Source organism: Dipodomys merriami, unplaced genomic scaffold (assembly GCF_024711535.1).
Source record: "Dipodomys merriami isolate MVZ:Mamm:240054 unplaced genomic scaffold, mDipMer1.0.p SCAF_12, whole genome shotgun sequence".
Taxonomy (NCBI): domain Eukaryota; kingdom Metazoa; phylum Chordata; class Mammalia; order Rodentia; family Heteromyidae; genus Dipodomys; species Dipodomys merriami.
In genome coordinates, this window is record NW_027202493.1 from 39,148,688 (window position 1) to 39,169,223 (window position 20,536).

The window sequence follows — 20,536 nt, forward strand, 5'->3', positions numbered from 1 at the left end:
TTTTGATCTCAGCCACATTAAGGGCCATGGAACAGTTTACAGGACAAAATGAGCCTAGATTCCTAATTGCACCAAAGCAGAGTATGTAGTTTGGGTTTCGCCAGTCTGGTGGCATCCTGAGTTAGCAGTGTCCTTTCTCCCTTTGCTAAAGTAAGCTGAGGACATATTTGCCCTTCTTTACAAAGTCAGAGCACATTTTAGAAGCCTGGAATGAAGGATTAAATTGAAACTGGACCCATCTAGATCTAGATGCAGTTCCCACTTTGTTGTTGTTGTGGTGGTGGTTGTGTGTTTTGTTTTTTGTTTTGTTTTCCCCCGCCAGTCCTGGGGTTAGAACTCTGAGCTGTTTTTGCTCAAAGCTAGCACTCTGTCACTTGAACCACAGCACCACTTCTGGCTTTTTCTGTGTATGTGGTACTGAGAATCAAACCCAGAGCTTCATGCTTGCTAGGCAAGCATTGTACCACTAAGCCACATTCCCAGCCACTTTGTAACTCACTACATTGGATGGTCTCTTTTTTTTTTTTTTTTGGAAGGTTTGTTTTTTCAATCACAACTTTTGAGATTTTAGAAAGAAAAGGTACTTAATGACAGTGAATCGGTCACTTTAGGGTAAGTTAAGTCATCTTTTTAGCGTTTATGCAGTTAAGGAGAAAGTTTGGTACAGAATTCAAGCGGACAGGAAGACAGATTATTCTGTGTGTGGAGGCCAGAGCACTACCTCCTGATGTTCACCGGTCGGCCAATCAGCCCTCTGTCTCCATAATCTCAGTTTACTTGAACTGGGAAGGACAGCCTGGTTCTGTGCCTTCTCTGCGTCTGAGTTGACTTGGCTTGGTTTCCCTCTGAAGTTACCACTTACCCTCCCCTTACAAAGTCAGCTTCCTAAAGGGCTGACAGTCGCTTGCTCTTCTCATCTTTCCTGAGAGCCAAAAGGGCTTCATCCCACTCAGTTCTTAAGAGATGCCCTAACTACACACATGGCTGGTTTGCTGGTCCATAAAGTGGGACAGAACAGTGGTGGGTGTGATGTCAGGGTCCCAGCTTCCTGGAGGACAGTCTGGGAAAATAGGACAAACAGTTGTCTCCTTTGGGGTTTAGATGTGATTGAGCGCCCCAAATAGATACCTATTATATCACACATGTGCTGTGGAAAGATGCGTGTCAGACGGACATGGAAGACTCATTTCCGCATCCATGGAGTTCCACACAGACTTACTGGCTGCCAAGCTTCATGCTGCCCATACCTGATCTGTGCTGGGTGGCTTTTCACTCACCGAGATCCCTCATCTCACAGCAACTGGACCAAAAAAACTTGGATTCCTGATGGGCCGGATCGTGCCATTGTCTGTGCAGGAAGGCCTTTGAAGCCCCGAAGTGGGTCACTTCACTTTTCTCCCCTGCTTGCCTCTGTTCTCATCAGAGGCTGGCACAGATGAGGGCCATCAGTAGAACTTGGCCAGCAACGCTGTAGGAACTGGAATCAGGAGAGGACCCAGGAGAAAGGCTGGGGCCCTGGGGATGAAAGAGAGTCTAGATCTGGTGCTGGTTGGTCCACAGCGACTTGGTTTCAGCTGACTAATCCCTTCTGGTCTGCAGGAAGAAAATGCCCTTCTGAGAGCCTTAATAAAAATGAACTCAGGGTTAATCCCAGGGAAGAGAAAGGGGACAGCAGAGGGAATTGGGGCCTGAGCCCAGGAGGTCTCAGGGTGACTCATAGGAATGGCAGCCCCCAGCACTAAAGAAAGACACTGGAGAAATGAGCAACTCGCCTTAGGGGATCCCTGGCTTCTCTTTTTCCACTTTAGAAGTAACTTGAGTTCTTTGTACTCTATTGGCTTGGCCTTCCCTGGTAGAGAGGAAAGAACTACTTAAATGCTCTATTTCTCCTTCTTGTTGACACACTACCATCTGGGTCCCTTCTGCATAAGGAGCCCTAATATGTATTAGTAGTCATTTGGCTAGCCAGGCCCTGGGGTGGTGGCTGAGGACAGCAGAGCTGTAGGGCAATGTGCACGGAACAGAAATTGGCAGCCTCTGTTGGGGTGGGGATCCTGGTGACTGGAACCAGATAGCTAGGAAAAACAGCCCTTACATAACTGTGTTTACTAAGGCTCAGGTGGCAGAGAAGGCCCTGTCAAGAGGTGGGCAAGCAGCAGTCTGGTGGGGAGGAATGGCCATCTTTAGAGAACAAGGGAACAGTACACAGGATGCAAATGGTCTGCTCTGTGGCTGCCCCGGGCCGGCCGTGCAATCTGGGCCAACCTTCCTCAGTTCTGCCTTGCCACTGGGAAGCAGGGCCAGCTGTAAAGCAGAAAGACAGCAAGGAACTGAAGCTAGGGGGAGGAGTTGGGAAATCAGGTAGCTGGATTTAGGCTGAATCACTATACCTTGCTACTTTTCCAGCCTTAATCTGTTTTTCAAAGAGGAGGAATTCTCTGTCCATCTGGGTAGAAAAAGAGAAATCTGTTGTTTCTTATATTTTCCCAGCTGTCCTCTGTGTGGCCAAGCTAAGTACCAAGGGACACTGGGGGTTCCAACCTGTAAGCCCAGCTGGGCCCAGGCCTGAGTAGACAGGAGAGGAGAAAAGCAGCGGAGGGAAAGACTCCCTCCTTCTCTATTCCCCCCCTCCCCATTCCCATAGAGATGAAACTGGTAGCTAGTCCCCAGCTCCCTGCCCATGGCTGAGTTCTCCTTTTGTGAGAAACAGGAAGCTGGGACCTTTGGAAGCTCAGCCGGCACCCTCTCCATTAAATATTTATCTTGGAGTCCAGGTCAAAGCCCTAGAGAATAAGAGAAGCTCGATGCTGGTGAGGGGTATGGCCAGGATTCCTGGAGTTGGACGATCTTCAACTTCACCAACTTTGGAGAACAAGGAAGAACATGATGTGGCCCTTCTTAGTGCCAAGGACCCTGACAGGTGGGAGAATTCAGAGGAGAGATTTATTCCTCTGGGAGGGGAGGGGCTGGTACTAAGGTTGGGCAAGTGTCCAAGCATCAGGGGTGGGGCAGTCCACTCCCACCCATCCTCAGTGAATGTCCTTGCGCTCCTGTAGCTGCTTCCTGTGGGGCCCTGGCCATTTCCTAATCTAGATTCCTTTAGCTTACCTAGAGACTTAGAGATGCTTGGAAGGAACCTCAAAGGTTATCTCCTTCAGCCCTGTTCAGTGCAATAATTGCCTTTGTAAAAATATTGAACAACTGCAAGCTTGGAACCATATAAACTTTGTTTTCCCTGGACATTTTGGATCTATCTACCTTCCTCTAACCTATACCTTCTTGTTCCAACACCACCCAAACAGCTATTTCCCCAGAACAGCTCTTTTCTCTAAACTAGGCAAATATAAAGCAGCGAGGGTACTAGGTACTGAGAACTGCTTGTCTTTTCTCCATTTCTTATTAACTTTTGAGTTGAGTGATGTGCTAAAAAAAATAAATAAATAAAGGAGCATGGCAGCCTCAGCACCAATTAGACATCCAACAGGTATCCAATAAAAATGATCATATTTCCATAATTTATCACTGATCATTCCCCATAGGTATCTGAAATGTAAACTCCCTTCTGCTGTTGGGGGCGGACCAAAGGCTGGAAGTGCTCCGGGAGGTTTCCACTCTCAGTAAACGCTCATCCAGCGCCTCACCTTCTGTCAAAGGCCCTGTCCACACCTAGGCTTAGAGGAGGGGGAGGGGAAGAGGAGGGAGGGCCTTGGTGTTTGGGGAGCCAGTGGGCGGGGTTTGGGGGACTTAGGTCAGCCCAGCCGAGGAACAGCGGAAAAGCAGCAAAATCAAAACAAACACCTCGTGTGGGAACACCAAGACCCTTCTAACCTCGTCCCCGCCCCAGGGACCCCACCCTCCTCCTCTTTGGCTGTTCCGCTCGCCTCGGGAGCCGGCTACCTAGGGTCAGCCTCCGCTGCCTGTCCCCTCGGTGCTCGCACGTGCGTGAGCATCGGCAGGTTTGCAGTTTGCACACGCCCTTCCGTGCGCCCCGGCGTTCAGGGAGGGTCGGCCGGGCCGGGCCGGGCCGGGGCTCGGGGCCACACAGCCCGACAGCGCCCTGCGCCGGCCCAGCCCGACTGCCCGCGGGCCTGACTCCAGTCCACCCTCCGGAACTTAACCTCCTAATCACTCAGCCCCGTCCCCGCTCCCTCCCCTTCCCACACCCTGGAAATGTCGCTGGAAACTCTGAGTGGCCCTCGCCGGCCCCCTTCCCGCCGCCAGCCCTCGGCGGGGGCCGGGGCAGCCAAGCGGGCTCCCCGGGGACCCTCGGCAGCCTCTCCCGGCGCCGCCTCCCGGCCGGCCCGGCCCCTTGGGCGCGGGGCCACCCGCGTCCCCGCGACGCGCCCTGGCCCAGGGCACCGCACGCTCCGCTCCCACCCCGCTCGGGCCGACTCCTCCCGCCGCCGGGCGGACCCCACGATCCAGCCTCCCCCTCGGCCTTCCTCTTCCCCGTCGGGCGCCCAGCCCGCCCCGGCGTCCTGACCCGGTCACGAGGGCCGCCACAGCTCGCCCTTCTCCCGGCCACCCCGCCCCGCCGCAGCCGGGCAGGGATGCCCCTGCCCTTCCCGGCGGCCTCGGGCCCCTCCACCTGCTCGCCGGGGAAGGTAGGTGCCGGGGGAGCGAGGGGCGGGAGGAGAGGCCGCCCCGGGGGTGGGACGCGAGCGGGGAAGGCACCGGCCCCTCCTCCGGGGTCCCGGTCCCGCGCTGTGAAGTGGGGAGGCTTGTGAGAAGTTCCTCCCTCCTGGAAAGCGGGGGGCCAGCGGAGGGGGGGACATCTGCCCCGAGGGGTGCCTGACACGGCCTCTCCCGTGCCACAGAGAGGTCACCGGTTCTCCACCATGCCTGTCTCTACTTGAGAGGTTGTTGCTTATGTCTCCTGGCAGGGCTGCTCAGAGATCACCCGGGATCACCTTCCCACCCCACCCCTACACGTGATCCAAAGCCCCCTGAAAACCAGCAGGCCGCTTAGTGGTCGGGGCTGAGGGGTGGGAGGGGAAGGAAGGCCGGTCAGCTGATGGCAGGGCTGCTGCAAGCCTGTCAGCCAGGGGGCCGCAGGGCGGAGGGGGGGGGCTGTCCACCAGGACTAAGCTGCCCAAGCCTCCTGAACGTCCACTCTTTGTCTGGCCTCACTTTCCCTGCCTGGGCAGCTGGAGGGCTAGGGGTGTGTCTGCGTTTGGTAAGAATCCTAATCGGATCCAGCTGGGGAGTTGCCCCTCCTCCAGCTGTAGTTTCCCCACTCCCCTCGGCTCTGGCAGGGGCTGGCCTGGAAAAGCTGTGTCCCCAGTAGGCTGTTTCTATGCCAGAAAGAATCCCCACTAACGCAGACCAGAGGCAAGATGCTGCTCCGAGCCTCTTCTGTACATTTGCCAGCCCTCAGGCCTGAGCGGGAAGTGGGTGCCACAATCCCTTCCTGTCCCCACAACTCTCTATCTTGTCATATGACTGCCCATGACATCTACTGCGCCTGGCGTTCAGTTGACGCCCCTCTTATCCACAGCCCCCATGCTGCTCTCCTGACTCCTGAGGCACCCTACGAGTGTATACATCACACACACACACACACACCACACACACGCACACATACACGCACACACACGCACACACGCGCACACACACGGCACCTCCCAAGCCATGCCATGCCCTACAGCCACCACAGCCAGCACCTATCTACGAGGCTCATTCAGCCAAGTCTAGAACACTCTGGAAGTTGGCTCCACAGTGACCCAATCCATCAGTGAAGGCAAGGAGGCACAGGTTCTGCCCATAGCTCTCTGGGTACAAAAGCCACCCTGGGAGCACCCTGATCCAGGACCACCACCTCTCAGCCCTCTCTGCCTTTGTCCTTGCTTCTTGCTTTCTTCATCTCTTCTGTATGGAATTCTCTTCACTGACCTGACCTTATAATGACTCTCTGGCCTGTTAGACATTCAAAACTCTGAGCCTGGAGCAGCAAGTTGTGCGTGTGTGCGCATGTGTGTGTGTGTGCGTGTGTGTATGCATGTGTGTGCACGTGTGTGTGTGTATGCATGTGTGCGTGCGTGTGCATGTGTGTGCGTGCATGCGTGCGCATGTGTGTGCGTGTGTATGCATGTGTGTGCGTGTGTGTGTGTGTGTGTGTACACATGCAGGGGAGCACCCCAAGGCATGCACTCAGCACCACTCCAGAACGGGAGCATGTCCATCTGTGTTGTCACCATGTCTCTTACAGCCCCTCCCTCCCCTCAGCCCCTGCTGGGTCACTGCTATGGGCAAATGGCCAGCAAGGCACCCGCTTTGCCCTGTGCTCGGGAGTGGGTTTCCTGCCTGGAATGCCCCCATGCTTCTTGGCCCTGGTAGGAATTAGGGCTGTGGGTTGGTGACCTTGCTGCTCTGGGACCAAGTAACTCCTTGTCCCTTCAGGCAAGCAGATGCTACACGGAGCCTGGGGGAGACAGAGGAACTGAAACAAAGTGTTGTGTGCCCAGGCCGCCTCTGCCAGCTGCACAGTGCTCTTGTGCCTTACCTCTGGGGGGAGAGGACTCTATGGCGGGGAGAGCCATCCAGGGTCTGGCCAGCAGGCCACAGGCCCATTCCTGCCCAGCCTCCCCTCCCCCACTCCCACCCGCAGCTCCTGCCCAGGGCCTAACAAGCAGCTCATTGTGCCTCTGGGAGCCGGCACGGGCAGCCTGCGGGCCGGGTGCCCACAGTGGCCTGCTTCCTGGGTCCTTGAGCTCCCACCCAGCTGATCTCAGCCCCCTCCCACAGCCAGGCCCTCCGCCCCCAGGCCCTGGCTTGAGCCAAGAGGGCACAGGCGCTGCTGTCCAGCTGAGCCTTTCCTTCCTCCTTCCTTGCAGAGGACAGGCCAAGGAGAAGCTGACACACCCGGAGCCCTCCAACTTTGACCCCAACATGCAAGGCCCATCTAGCAGCCTGCCAGCTGAGCTCAGCCTGGACGACTTCATCCCCAGCCACTTCCGGGCCTATGCAGGGCCAACCTTGCGGGGGTCACGGGTGAGTGGACGGCAAGGAGGAGGGTACACTGTGCATCCCCCCAGTTAGTGGGAGCTCCAGCAGATCAGGTGGGAGAGAGAGAGGCTTGAAGGGATTTAGAGGGTGGAGAGAGTCTGAAGAGAGCTCCCATGAGCCTCCATGGCTCCCCTCAGGTCAGGCTGGCCCCGGATCCCTCACTGTGGGGTGTGGGCTATGCCTTGGCAGTCATCCCTGGCCACTTCTGCTGCTCCTGGCCCCTCCCCCACAGGTGCCTGTGATCCGGAATGGTGGCTCCAACACCCTTAATTTCCAGTTCCACGACCCTGCGCCCAGGACTGTGTGCAATGGCTACACCACCTCACCAAGGAGAGATGCTTCACGGCACCCAGGTGAGTGTACTCAGAAGCACCTGCTGTGTGAGTCCCATGTGGGAGGCGGGGACTGGAGCCCCGTGGGCCTTCACATCCCATGCTATTGAGTTGAGAGAGGGTAGCAGAAGTGCAGGGACTCAAGGCCACAAAGGTTCCCAGGGCCTGCGGCTCGGCTCAGGGCCTCTCCCCTGCACAGTGTGTTATGCTGACCTTGAAGGAGGAATGTCAGGGAGGGAGCAGACTGCCATAGCTCCTCCTTCCCTAGAAGACGTATCCTGAGGCCAAGGAGAATCGCCTGGGTAGAAGGGTGGGGAATGTTGGCTGGAAAAGCAGCTGCTGCTCTCCTGCCCCATCTATGCTCACATAGTCCAGCTGGAGGTAAAAGAAGTAGCTTGAGGACTAATCAGCCATGTCCCAGGGTTCTGAGCTCCTGGAAACTTCTGAATACAGACCAACCCTGAGGCTCACAGTATGTGAGGGACTTCAGTCATCTACCAAGTAACTACTGGCTGGGAACCGGTATTTCACATCTGTAACCCTAGCTACTCAGGAGGCAGAGATCTGAGGATTGAAATTCAAAGCCAGACCTGGCAGAAAAGTCCATGAAACTCTTATCTCCAACTCTTATCCCCACAAAAGCTGGAAATGGAGCTGTGGCTGAAGTGGTAGAGTGACAGTTTTGTACAAAACAAAACAAAACAAAAAACAACAAAACTAATGGACAGTGCCTAGACTCTGAATTCCTCTAGTTCTGGCACCATAAAAACAAATGACAACAACAAAAACCCAAGTAATTATTGAATACTTGCAGCATGTAGGCTCTATAAAGACATTTTTACAAGACTCGACTCATGTAGACCACCCATATCCTAGGAGAGAGGCACAATATGAGCATTAATTACCGAGGAGCCTGCATCTCAGAGATGATCAGTAGCCAAGGCTGAGCTGAACTTCAACTACAGGTCCATCTGTGTAGAAGCCCTTAGGCTGCTACACTAGTACTTAAGGGCCAAAGGTTTTGGGGAAGTTGGCGATTAGCAGCCACAATTGGGGAATGAGCTTCTGTCCTCTCTGCGGTCTGTGCTTGGATACAGCAACACTCACTAGTTACCAGGGAGTCTTTGCTAGTTATTCTCCTCTTACAGAAGTGGAAGTTGAGTTCCTGAGGGGTTGACTGATGTGCCCAAAGTCTCACAGCCAGTAGGTGGCGGAGCTGGGGTCTGAATTCAAGTAATGATTTCCAGCCTTTCCAGCAGACACTTAGAAGGGTCCCAGGAAAGCAGGATTTGGGGGGGGGGGGACAGTCTCCTCTCCCTCCCTTCTCCCTCCTCCCTCCTCCCTCCTCCCTCCTCCCTCCTCCTCCTCCTCCTCCTCCTCCTCCTCCTCCTCCTCCTCCTCCTCCTCCTCCTTCTCCTTCTTCTTCTTCTTCTTCTTTCTTCTTCTTCTTCTTCCGGTTGTGGGGCTTGAACTTTAGGGCCCGTGTGCTGTCTCTGAGCTCTTTTGCTAGTGCTCTACCACTTTGAGCCAGAGCACCACTTCTGGTTTTCTGATGGTTAGTTGAAGGTAAGAGTCTCACTGGGGTGGAGGGGGACTCAAATCTCACGGACTTTCCTGCCGAGGCTGGCTTCAAACCACAATCCTCAGATATCAGCCTCTTGAGTAGCTAGGATTACAGGCATGAGCCATGACCACCCAACTACAAAATCCATTTTTAATCTATCTTAAGAAATAAACAAAGTGGGAAGAGGTAACAAGTGTGACAAGAAATGTACTCATTACCTTACATATATAACTGTAACCCCTCTGTACATTACCTTGACAATAAAATTAATTTTAAAAAAAAGAAATAAACAACCATGCAGGCACTGGTGGCTCATACCTGTAATCCCACCTACTTAGGAGCTTAGATCTGAGGATCTCATACAGCCCAGGCAGAAAAGTTGGTGGGACTCTTATATCCAATTAACGGAAAAAAAGCTAGAAGTGAAGGTGTGGCTTAAGTGGTAGAGCACCAGCCTTGAGGGAAAAAAGCCAAGTGAGGACATGAGGCTCTGAGTTCAAGCCCCAGTACTTGCACCAAATAAAATACACAGAAGCCTATGGTGGTGCTTGTCGATGGAGAGATTTGTAGAGTCTACATCATCTACTCAAACAAACAAGGAAATGTTGAAACTTTGAGCTCTCAGAGATCAAAGTTCTAAGGAACACAGCTTCAAATAAAGGTAGGAACCGTCCATCTTCAGCGAATGCTCTCCTGCACCTCCCCCACAGACCCTGCATGGTATCAGACCTGGCCAGGCCCTGGGAGCCGGCCCTCTTCAAGCCCAAAGACCCCTGCCTCTCAGCATGCCCAGAGCTGGTCAGCCACGTGGACCAGGGACAACAAACATCGGGACAAGCGCTGGGTCAAGTACGAAGGAATTGGGCCTGTGGATGAGAGCGGCATGCCCATTGCCCCCCGATCTGTAAGTCCAAGGCTGGGGGAGGGGAGGGCAGATGGGGGTGGGGCAGGGATCTGTACTACTAAGTTCCACTCCTATGTGTGAGATGGGGGTGTGGCATAAAGACTGTAACCCCAGACCACCAAGCAAGGGGTTCAGCCATGGTACATTTCAGAGGATCATGAACCTTGTCACCAGTGTTCTGGGTGTCTGAATTGCACAAGTGAGGGGAGGTCTAGCTCTTGAATCCTACCAGGGTCCTACAGGTGGAGAGTGACCACCATAACAACTGAACTTGGTAGGAGCCTTCTCTGTTTTGCATGTGCAGGGTCAGGCAGGGCTCTTACAACATTATAATCCCGTAAGTCACTATGAATGAGAAGGCCTCAGGTCTTCTGCCTTCTACCTCCCATCTACCTTCTTCTATCTACCTTCATATCTTAGGCCAGCCACGCTCTCTGCATGCCTTCCAGCACTGTTTGGAAGCCCAGGTGAAGTGGGTGAGATGAAATACGCCCCCCACCACATTATTACATATTACAATATACCGTTACCTAGAAATACGTGTTCTTGTAGTGTAAGACACAAGAAAATGGAGGAAAGAAAAGATAAAACATGTAAACCACACCAAATCTCACGAGAGATCGTTGCCATATACACTGATGGAAGTCCTTCCTCCATGGGTCTCAGTCATATGTGGCGTGCTGTGTGAAGCTATAAAGACATCAAAGGGACATTCCTAGCTTGCCCAAGGGGTTCAAGGTGGCCAGAGATAGAGCTCACGAAGGAAACCCGTTTGTGACTTGATCTGGAAAAGAAAGGATGGGCGAGCTGGAAGGCCTGACTTTGCATTTTCTGATCTCAGAGTGTTGGCAGCCCCAGAGACTGGTATCGGCGAATGTTCCAGCAGATTCACCGGAAAATGCCAGGTTAGACCCCCTGCTGGAGCCCACTCTCTAGAGTAGACTCTGGCAGCAAGAACCTGAGAGGGAGGGGCAAAAATGCAAAAAAAATGAATAACTGCTTGTGAGATTCTTCACACTCCCGGGCTCTAAGGTGAGTGGTTCCTAAAATAGGCTACCTTGGTGTGGGGGTGCTTGAATCCCAGTACTCAGGAGGTAGAGACCTGAGAATCTCAAGTTTCAGGCCATCCTAGACTACATAGAAGAACCTATCAAGAAAACCAAATGAAAAAAAGGAAGAAAGGAAGGAAGGAAGCAACCAAGGAAAGGAGAAAAAGAAAATAAAGAAAGAGAGCTGGGCGCCGGTGGCTCACGCCTGTAATCCTAGCTACCCAAGAGGCTGAGATCTGAGGATCTCGGTTCAAAGCCAGCCCAGACAAAAAAATCCATGAGACTCCAATGAACCACCAGAAAACTGGAAGTGGTGGTATGGCTCAATGTTAAGAGTGCTAGTCTTGAGCTGAAGAGCTCAGGGACAGAGCCCAGGCCCAGAGTTCAAGCCCCACAACTGAAAGAAAGAAAGAAAGAAGGAAAGAAAGAAAAGGAAGGAAGGAAAAAAAGAAAGGAAAGAAAAGAAAAGGAAGGAAGGAAGGAAAAGGAAGGAAGGAAGGAAAAGGAAGGAAGGAAGGAAGGAAGGAAAGAAAAGCAAGGAAAAGAAAAGTCTCCTTATCCACTCTCCACGCTTGGGACCAGCAGTGGCCTCTAGAACATCCTGGACCTGAGGTCAAACCACTCTACCATAAAGGGTGACCACCAGCTGTGGTCACAGTGTCCGCAGAGGGTTGGGGAGCCCTCTGATATTCCTGCCAGGCTGCAGTTCTCCCATTCGTGGTCATTCCTGGTGGTGAAGCATTAGTTCTTTCCACAGCCCCAAATGCAGCAGTGCCCGCCGTCGACTTCACACTTGACTATCTGGCACTTAACTGAGTATGAGTCTAGATACAAAAATGTAACAAGAACCAGATAGACCTTCACTGTGGCAGATGGCAGGAGGGGCCTAGGATGAAAATACAGAGGCCAAATTTCCTCTGGAATGGTCAGGGAAGGCCCCTGTGAGCAGCTTGGGCCTGGGCAGTGAAGGAAGCCAGGGTGACTTTGAACAGTGATCCTCAGATCTCAGCCTCTTGGGTAGCTAGGATTACCAGCAGAGGGAGCTCCAAAGCCCAGAGGGAGAAGCATGCCTGGTGGCTGGGAGCAGCTGGGCACCTGGGACTGGGCTAAGAAGCAGAGAGCTTTCATGGTCAGCTTACACACCCGCCTTTGAGCCTATTGTGAAGATTCCAGCTTTTTGCTCTGCAAGAGAGCAGGAGCCACAGTGATGGCAAAGAAGGCTCTGCCGTGCAGATGAGATGGTGGGGAAGGTGACAGATTCCCCTGCTTGCTCAGACTGAAAAAGCCCATCCATGTAACTGCCACTTTGGGCTAGAAGGGGTGCCAGTGAACAAGATGTATTGTACTTATCAACTGCTTTGTGAAAGTACAACTACTTAAAGATAATTTATTTTTAACCTGGGGTGGGGGAAACAACTAAACCTCTTAAGTTAAAAAATATCTAAGCTAGGGGCTGGGAAAGTGGCTCACTGGTAGAGTGCTTGCCTTGCATGCATGAGGCCCTGGGTTCGATTCCTCAGCACCACATAAGCAGAAAAGGCCGGAAGTGGTGCTGTGGCTCAAGTGGTAGAGCGCTAGCCTTGAGCTGAAGAGCTGAGGGACAGCGCTCAGGCCCAGAGTTCAAGCCCCACAACCGACAAAAAAAAAAATCTAAGCTAGATCAGGACAGTGGCAGGAATGATGAGAGACGTGTGGGCATGTTATATCCAAGCACACATGCACACAGTAAATGCTTGATAGAGTGGCTATGCTGTACTGTTTAGGGACTAATAACAAGGAAAAAGTTGGTACATGTTAAGTTCAGATGTACTTTTTTTTTAGAGTTGAATCCTTGGATATGAAACTTGTGCTTATAGAGAGCAAACTGTATTTTAAAATCCTTAAGGTAGATGGGCACCAGTGGCTGGGCCTATAATCCTAGCTAATCAGGAGGCTGAGATCTGAAGATCTGTGTTCAAAGCCAGCTCAGGCAAGGTCCCAGAGACTCCATCTTCAAGTAACTGACAAAATGCCAGAGAGGAGTCATGGCTCAAGTGTTAGAGTGCCAGCTGTGAACAAGAAGCCAAAGCCAAGTGAGACCTTGAGGCTCTGGGTTCACGCTGCAGACTACCAACAAAAATAAACAAATAAAATCTTTAAAGTAGCTGAGATCATCTAGGGAGATGGGGAGACACCGTCCATGGGTGCTCAGAGGTGACAACAGGCCAGCTAAGCAGACAGCAGGTCTAGCCAGGGAGGGAGGAGACAAACCAAGAGAGCAGGCTACCTACTTGTAGCCAGGTGAGAGGAGAAGGGAGGGAGGGGGTGAGCTGTGACAGATGCTGCCAGTGGTCTAGCAAGATGAAGACTTGGGGTTGATCATTCAGCTGGCTGTCTTGGAGGTCACTGGAATCCTTGGTAAGAGTTGGGTGAGATGCTCAGTCAGTTATGGTCTGCTATGAATAGGAGTGGGCCCAGCAGAGAGAGGAAGATGGGCTCCCGAGAAGGGTATTTTGGTGGGCCAATTGGACAGTAGCTCTTCCCAGAAAGCCTCAGATTTTACTACACACTAGAAGTGGGTCCGGGCAAAGGGATTGAGAATTAAAGGGAAGGGAAAGGAATAGTGGCCAGGGCAGTGGTCAGGAAAGGGTGTGTATGTGTGGGAACAGGTGGGAGGAGCTGCGTGTGGGCAAGGCCCTGCCCCATTGGCTGGCCCAAGCTTGCAAAGGCAGGCATTGGAAGTCCTCTCCGGGCTGCTCTCCCAACTCCTTCTCTCCCTGGGGACATTCTTCAGGTCCTGACTCAGCCCTCAGCCCTTGCTCTGTGTGTGTGAGGGGGGTGGGGGTGCTGGGATTGGCCAGGCAGCCTCCTGGGGCACCCTGTCCCATTGGTGACCCAGTACTTTCTGTTCCCAGACCTGCAGCTGGACTGGACCTTGGAAGATCCACTCAAAGGTGAGGGGAATGGGCTGGGCTCACTTGCCTGATCAGCCCTGTGCCTGCCTGTAGCTGGAGAGGAGCTGGGACCGGTGACCCACCTGGCTCCCGAGCTCCCTAGGTAGCAGGATTTAATAAGAAGAAGTTTTTATAGCTCATGTCAGGAGCTCTAAATTCAGAACTCTTCCTTCCTTCCATGGGGTCCCTGCCCTAGCACATGTTGGCCAGATGTTCCCTGGCCCCTCTTTCCTCATCTGTACCATGGACTCACTGCCTGCTCCAAAGCTATTCTGAAGATTTTGTAAAACGTTTAGGGCAAAGCCTGCATGCTGCTGCCCAGGGCCCACCTCTGCACCTGGGAGCCAGTCACTAAGGGACTAGGGTGGAGGTGGGTTCTGTCACCTTAAGGAGTTATCCAACTTCTGTCCCTGCCTGTCTTCCTCCACCTCCAGGGATTTCCTCCTGTGCCTCCTCTGCAGAGCCCAGGTATCCCGGGCCCCAGCAAAGACCTGCCTCCAGGACTGGCCACCAGCCAGTGACTCCTAGCGGGTGAGCTGCACCTGCCATGTCCCTGAGGGGGACTGGCGACCCCTTGTGGCCACATCTGGCACAGACTCGGGGCCCAATCAGGTCTCTACCACCCTAGATTTCCTGATTTGCCCCGTCAAAAGAGAAAGGTAGCCTTTCCTAGTTTGGAAATTTTTACATACTTTGACTAAAATCATGAATATTTGTGTTTGCAGGAGGACTTCATCCCTTTAAGGATTTAGGGGTCATGTGTGTGGGGGCATCATGGGGACCTGGGTCAGAAACTGTTAAGAGCAGACGGGTGCTGTGGCCATCAACCCAGGTTCCTGCCTAGATATAGAGAGGGGAGGTGGAAAATCTTCCCTCTGTAAACACATCTGGCGCCCTGGAGGGGCTCCACCCCACCCTGAGAATGTCGGAACTCTAAAGTTACATCCATGAGCTGCTTGTGCCCGCAACCACAGCCGTTGCTGACCTGTGACTGAGGCATCATCAATGAAAGAGAAACAAGAGATCCAGACAAAACCCAGAGTTTGGCTGGGAATGTGGCTTAGTGGTACAGTGCTTGCCTAGCAAGCATGAAGCCCTGGGTTTGATTCCTCAGCCCCACATACACAGAAACAGAAGTGCCACTGTTGCTAGCCTTGAGCAAAAGAAGCTCAGGGACAGTACCCAGGCCCTGAGTTCAAACCCCAGAACAGGCACCAAAAAAAAAATTCGGAGTTGGGATTCAAGCCAATGCATTGCCAGTAGCCATGTGATCTTGGGTCATTTAACCAATCAGAGTCTAGGTATCCCTCCCTGTCTTATAAGTGGGGACCACGGGAGGTATACATATGCATCCTGCATCATGATTGGCACAAAGCCAGTCCAATACAAGGCCAATTATGACTAGAGCTTCCTCCCATTAGGAACAACACATTCCATTCTCATGATCACGTTTAATTACTAATATCAGAGGAAAGGTCATAATTATAGCTAACAAATCCTGACCCTCTGGTTAGACATTCCATCACTGGCTAAGCTTGATGTAGGAAATCTGATAGAAATCTCCAGATTTGAAACAGCATCTGGGACATTAAAGGCAGCCAGGATGGTACAGTGTAGTGCCCCTGTGGCCGAGGTGGCCCCTAAATCCACCCTCTGCCCACGTTCTGTGGAACAGATGCCTTAGGAGCCTCTTGTTCTGGGCTGTTTCCTCGGAATAAGATGTAACCCTTTATCCTTGGCCATGGGTGTAAGACCATGGAACCAGAGGAGCAGCTGCAGGCATGCAGCACATCAAACACAATGCCGGACTCTCAACTGAAGGAAGGCCAGTAGGAAAGGGTTGGCCACCCATGGCGCTGATGTTTGTGCCAGACCTTCTCCTGGGCACTTCACCTTCATTCCCTCACTGAATCACTCCCACTGACAGGTCTTCAATAGAGCACCATGTAATTTTCCCCAAGTGCTCTCAGCTACTCAGGTGGTAAAGTTGGAACTTGTACTCTTGCATACTTTCACGATACCAGTTTCCACAGGAAGGCGCCGGGTGGCATAGATCCACTGGGCGTGGATAGACAGAAGGCTGTTTTACCAGGGTTGTGTTCTCCCTCATGCCTCAGTTTCCCTTTGGAAACAGAAATGTTACTCTTTTTCTTCAGAAGCTGGGAACACCCTGAAGAGACACCTAGAAGCACCTTAAACTATAACCCTGGAGCAGCCTCGGGGCTCCAGCCTACAAACCAGGTAGCCCACCGACCACACTCCCCATGGAGGCCCCCCCACAGCATGCTGCCTGGCCACGCCCTTCTGCAGAGCTGGCACAGACAGTGCTCCCCAGGAGAGCATGGGGGTGGCTGCAAGTCCATGGTGTGCAGTCTGAACAGAGCCTTGGTTCCCCATGTCCATACAGGTGTCCAAACGCCGAGAGAAGGTGGAGAATGTTTGGACAGAAGATTCCTGGAACCAATTTATGCAAGAAATAGAGACTGGGCAGAAGGTGAATGTCACCAGGTCTTCTGGGGGTGGGGGGCGGATGCGCCCCTCAGCTGAAGCATTTGGAAAGTGTGTTTATTCCCTTGCACGTTCCTTTCCTACCTTTTAGCCCAAGAAACCACTGGTGGATGACCCTGTGGAGAAGAGCTCCCAGCCCATCGAGGTGAGAGAGGCGCGTGGGACAGCTGTGTTGAGGATGAAAAGCGGGGAGTCAGGGCTGGGAAGGTGGCTCAGTGGTAGAGCGTTTGCCTTACATTCATGAGGCCTGGGTTCGATTCCTCAGCACCACATAAGCAAAAAAAGCCAGAAGTGGCGCTGTGGCTCAAGTGGTAGAATGCTAGCCTTGAGCTGCAGGGCTGAGGGACAGCGCCCAGGCCCAGAGTTCAGGCCCCATGACTGACCAAAACAAAAAAGTGTGTGTGGGGGGGTCTGGGTTCTGAGAGTCCCTGTGAATATGGGGAAAGCCTGGGGAAAAGGCTCTGATTCTCATATCTCTGGAACCCAGAATGGTGCCTGGCTTAAGGTAAATCCTTAACATGGGTTGAGCGGAACACAAGCAGGGAGAGGTCAGTGCACACTGGAGCTCTCAAGAATTCCTTTTTCCTTTCTGTGGCGGTGCTTGAGCTCAGGTCCTAGAACTGTTGCCTGAACTGTTTGCTCAAGGCTGGGCCTCTTACCCCTTGAGCTTCACGTGTACTTCAGCTTTTTGCTGGTTAAATTGGAAATAAGAGTCTCTGATTTGTCTGCCTGGGCTGGCTTTGAACCTCAATTCTCAGATCTTAGCCTCCCCAAGTAGCTAGGATTATAGGTTGGAGCTGTGATTACAGGTAGGGGTGCAAGGAATTGTTGAAGGTGGAGCTCAGCTTGGCCAGGTGGAGTCTGTTCTGGGGAGAAGAAAAAGCAGAGGGGGGGGGGATGCATGCATGTGTGTTATGTGTGTGTGTGTGTGTATCACACAGGATAGTGAAATGGGCAGCATGGGGGGAGGGGCGGCGCAGGGGTGAAGCCAGGCCATGGAGGGCCACAGAAGTTGGAGAGGAAACAGCGAACCTTCAGGCAAACCCTTCACGTGGCAAAAAGTAGGAAAACACGATGGCACTGCCGAGCACCCCGGCGTGCTAGGTAGGAGACAGGTGGCAGGGTGCCCACGCTGACACCTTGAGCCCCACTTCTGTGCCGGAAGAGGCTATCCTGGCCTCCCACAACCCCTGAGGCCTGCTCTTGACCAAAGCACGTGTGACCTGGCCTGCGGCCCACACCTGACCTCTGACCAGCCCACCCCCACCCCCAGTGCACTGTTCCCCATCCAAATCGCCCCCCCACCCCCAGATTCTGCTGGAGCGAGAGCTGGCCAAGCTGAGCGCGGAGCTGGACAAGGACCTGCGGGCCATCGAGAGCCGGCAGCCGTCTCCCAAAGCAGCCATCTCGGGGAGCACCCCCTCCGCATCCCCCAACATAGCTTCTTCCTCCATGACGCTCCTCAAGGTACCAGCTTCCACCCTCAAGGTGTCGCCTCCAGCGTGCCCCCCACCCCGGTACCAGCCTCCCCCTCCCCCGGCTTGGGGGACGCCGAGCGCACTTCCAGCCCTTCCCGCTCTCCTTACAAAACGCGGGGCGTCCGAGGGAGCCCTGGGGACCGTCCGGGCCCAATCCTGACGTCAGGCCTGGGCCGCGGCCCGCCCCGCCGCCCCGCCGCGCCCCGGACCCGTCCCCAGCCAGGCTCCGCTTCCCCGCCCGCCCCGCCGCCCCGTCGCCCCGCTGCATCTCCAGCCAGGCTCCGCTCCCCCGCCGCCCCGCCTCCCGTTCCCGCCCCGCGCTTCCTCCGGGCGCCGCTAGGACCCCGCGTCCCGCCCGCCCGCCCGCCCCTCCCCGGCACAGAACTTTTCCGGAGGCGGGCGGCTGCGGCTGCCCGGCCCGGTCCTGCCCGCGATCGCGCCCCTTCTCCCCGCACAGAGCTCGCCGGCGCCCCGACGGACCCCGGAGCAGCGGCTCCCGGCCAGGTGAGCGGCGGCGCGGGCCGGGGCGCGGGCCGGGCCGGGACCGGAACGCGGGCGGCCGGGAGGGGACGTGGCCGAGTGCCGCGCACGGGCGCGCCCGGAGCCGGGGGAGTGTGAGAGAGGAGGGGGGCGCGGAGAGCGGAAAAGCGGCCCTGGGGCCCCCTCTGGTCCCGCGGGGGTGGGGGCGGGAGGCTGCACCCCACCCCAAGCCCCGGCACCGAGGCACCACCCGCGCCTCCGCGCGCTCGGGCCGCCTCCCCTCTCCCTGTCGGCCGGCCCGGGCCTCACCCTTGCCCGCCCCGCTGCTCGGGAAGCAGGACATCCTGTGGAGAGCCCGGGACCCAGGAGATGCCTTGGGGAGCAGCGGGGAGGGGGGGGGAAGATCTCGGGGAGTCTGGGGTGGGAGCTGAAGCCCCCCTGTGCAGGTGGCGCGCGCTCTGTACCCCTGCAGCCCCGCCACCGCCTGGAGGTCCAGCTCCCCGCATGCACCTTACCTGGGTCCCTCCCGACCCCTGAGCCCCCACAGAATGGCAGATGGAGGAGGAAGCCCCTTCCTGGGTCGTAGAGATTTTGCCTACCCTTCTTCAGCCCGAGGTAAGACCAAGACCAGTCCTCTTTTCTTTCTTTTTTCGTTTTGTGCCAGTCCCCGGCCTGATCACTGTCACTGAGCTTTTTTTGCTTCAGGCTGGTGCTCAACCACTTGAGCCACAGCTCCACTTTTGGCTTTTTTTCATGGTTGGAGCTAAGAGTCTCAGGATGGCTTTGAATTGCAATCCTCAAATCTCAGCCTCCTGAGTGGGTAGGCTTGCAGGCGTGAGCCACTGGCGACCAGCCTGTGGTGTTTATCTTTGTCCTCACCTGGACTCTGCGGAAGACAGCAGACAGGAAGGTCTAAAGCCCCTTGCTGGTGCGGTGTGGCATCTGTCCTGCGTGGGGACAAGGTATCACCCCATTCCCACCCCAGCCTCAGGCTGAGATGTTGCTTCTCCACAGAGTCTAGTGCCCGGGAAAGAGGGAGCAGCCCAGTCAGGAAGGAAGAGAAGGTAGGGAGGGGCAGGGTCCTGGGGCAGGGAGGGCCTTGGGGACCCCTGTTCTTCCAGACTGCCCCAGCCTGGCTGGGGTGGCCCACTCTGTCCTCTCCCCTGCCCAGAGGAAGGCCGCGCGGCTCAAGTTCGACTTCCAAGCACAGTCCCCCAAGTAAGTGGCCTGCTCAGTCCTTCCTCTTCCACCCTGGGCCACCTTTGCTCCTCTGCTCTGTGGAAGAGGGAGGCCCAGGACTCCAGCGGGGCATCCCCAGAGGGGTAGAGGAGACCGGGCATGCCCTGGGCAAGGATCTGGAGCAGTAGAGGTTAGGAAGGCCTCCGCTTCCTGTGCTTCCTGTGACATTCTTGCTCTGGTCTGCAGGGAGCTTACTCTGCAGAAGGGTGACATTGTGTACATCCATAAGGAGGTGGACAAGAACTGGCTGGAGGGAGAGCACTATGGCCGGATGGGCATCTTCCCCGCCAATTATGTGGAGGTGAGTGGGGGAAGACGAGAGAGCCAGCTGCAGCCAGGCTGGGAGAGACTTAGTTTCCTAGATATAAAGCACTGAGGGTCAGGGCTCACCCCGCCCCCTCTCTCTTTGGCCGGTCCTGAGGCTTGAACTCAGGGCCAGGGGCACTGTCCCTGAGCTTCTTTTGCTCAAGGCTAGCACTCTACCATTTGAGCCACTGTGCCACTTCTGGCTTTTTCTGCGTATGTGGTACTGAGGAATCGAACCCAGGGCTTAATGCATGCTAGGCAAGCACTGTACCACTGAGCCACATTCCCAGCCCCCACCTCTCTCTGAATGTCTTTGACCTGGAGGAGTTTGACTCAGGAGATGATCACGTCATCTAGCTTCTCAGCCTGAAGCCACCATGCTATCAGGGTCACAAACATTCCCCACTCAGAACCCTTCTTTCTAAAGCTGCCTTTGGGGGAGGGAGCCATCTGAATCCTTGTCCTAGTTGACAAGTTGAATCGTGGACAAGTGTTTGGCAGTTCACAAGGCACACAGGAATGCCTTCTTTCACCACTATACCTGTTGCTCTCACTACTTGGGGAATGAGTTTCTTCAGTGTTTCAGTGGTTCTTTAAGACAGAGATTGTGGTTCCTAATGCAAGTTCTAGACTTGATAGAAATCTACAGGTGATCTTTGGTGATTGTGATTGTGAGTAAGGAATGTCAAACTGCCTAAATTATTGGCATAACACTGTTTATACCATTCTCTCTTTTTA

General features: G+C 54.5%; 1 protein-coding gene across 6 annotated transcripts in view; it reads left to right on the forward strand.

Moving 5' to 3' along the window:
• The window catches only part of Sorbs3 (sorbin and SH3 domain containing 3), a 30,439-nt gene that overhangs the window by 2,487 nt on the left and 7,416 nt on the right, over positions 1 to 20,536 (forward strand). For 2 of the 6 annotated variants that reach the window (XM_070016618.1, XM_070016617.1), the window contains 16 exons: positions 2,775 to 2,920; positions 6,834 to 6,990; positions 7,238 to 7,358; positions 9,612 to 9,805; positions 10,647 to 10,710; positions 13,749 to 13,787; positions 14,222 to 14,318; positions 15,944 to 16,028; positions 16,195 to 16,281; positions 16,387 to 16,440; positions 17,607 to 17,762; positions 18,231 to 18,277; positions 18,726 to 18,868; positions 19,268 to 19,317; positions 19,425 to 19,471; positions 19,679 to 19,793. In XM_070016618.1, the coding sequence (XP_069872719.1) occupies positions 2,805 to 2,920; positions 6,834 to 6,990; positions 7,238 to 7,358; positions 9,612 to 9,805; positions 10,647 to 10,710; positions 13,749 to 13,787; positions 14,222 to 14,318; positions 15,944 to 16,028; positions 16,195 to 16,281; positions 16,387 to 16,440; positions 17,607 to 17,762; positions 18,231 to 18,277; positions 18,726 to 18,868; positions 19,268 to 19,317; positions 19,425 to 19,471; positions 19,679 to 19,793 (1,572 nt within the window). In that variant the 5' untranslated portion in view covers positions 2,775 to 2,804. Of the gene's footprint in view, positions 1 to 2,774; positions 2,921 to 4,315; positions 4,605 to 6,833; positions 6,991 to 7,237; positions 7,359 to 9,611; positions 9,806 to 10,646; positions 10,711 to 13,748; positions 13,788 to 14,221; positions 14,319 to 15,943; positions 16,029 to 16,194; positions 16,282 to 16,386; positions 16,441 to 17,606; positions 17,763 to 18,230; positions 18,278 to 18,725; positions 18,869 to 19,267; positions 19,318 to 19,424; positions 19,472 to 19,678; positions 19,794 to 20,536 lie in introns of those variants that run through there. The other 4 variants (XM_070016620.1, XM_070016619.1, XM_070016621.1 and 1 more) reach the window with 4 other exon arrangements.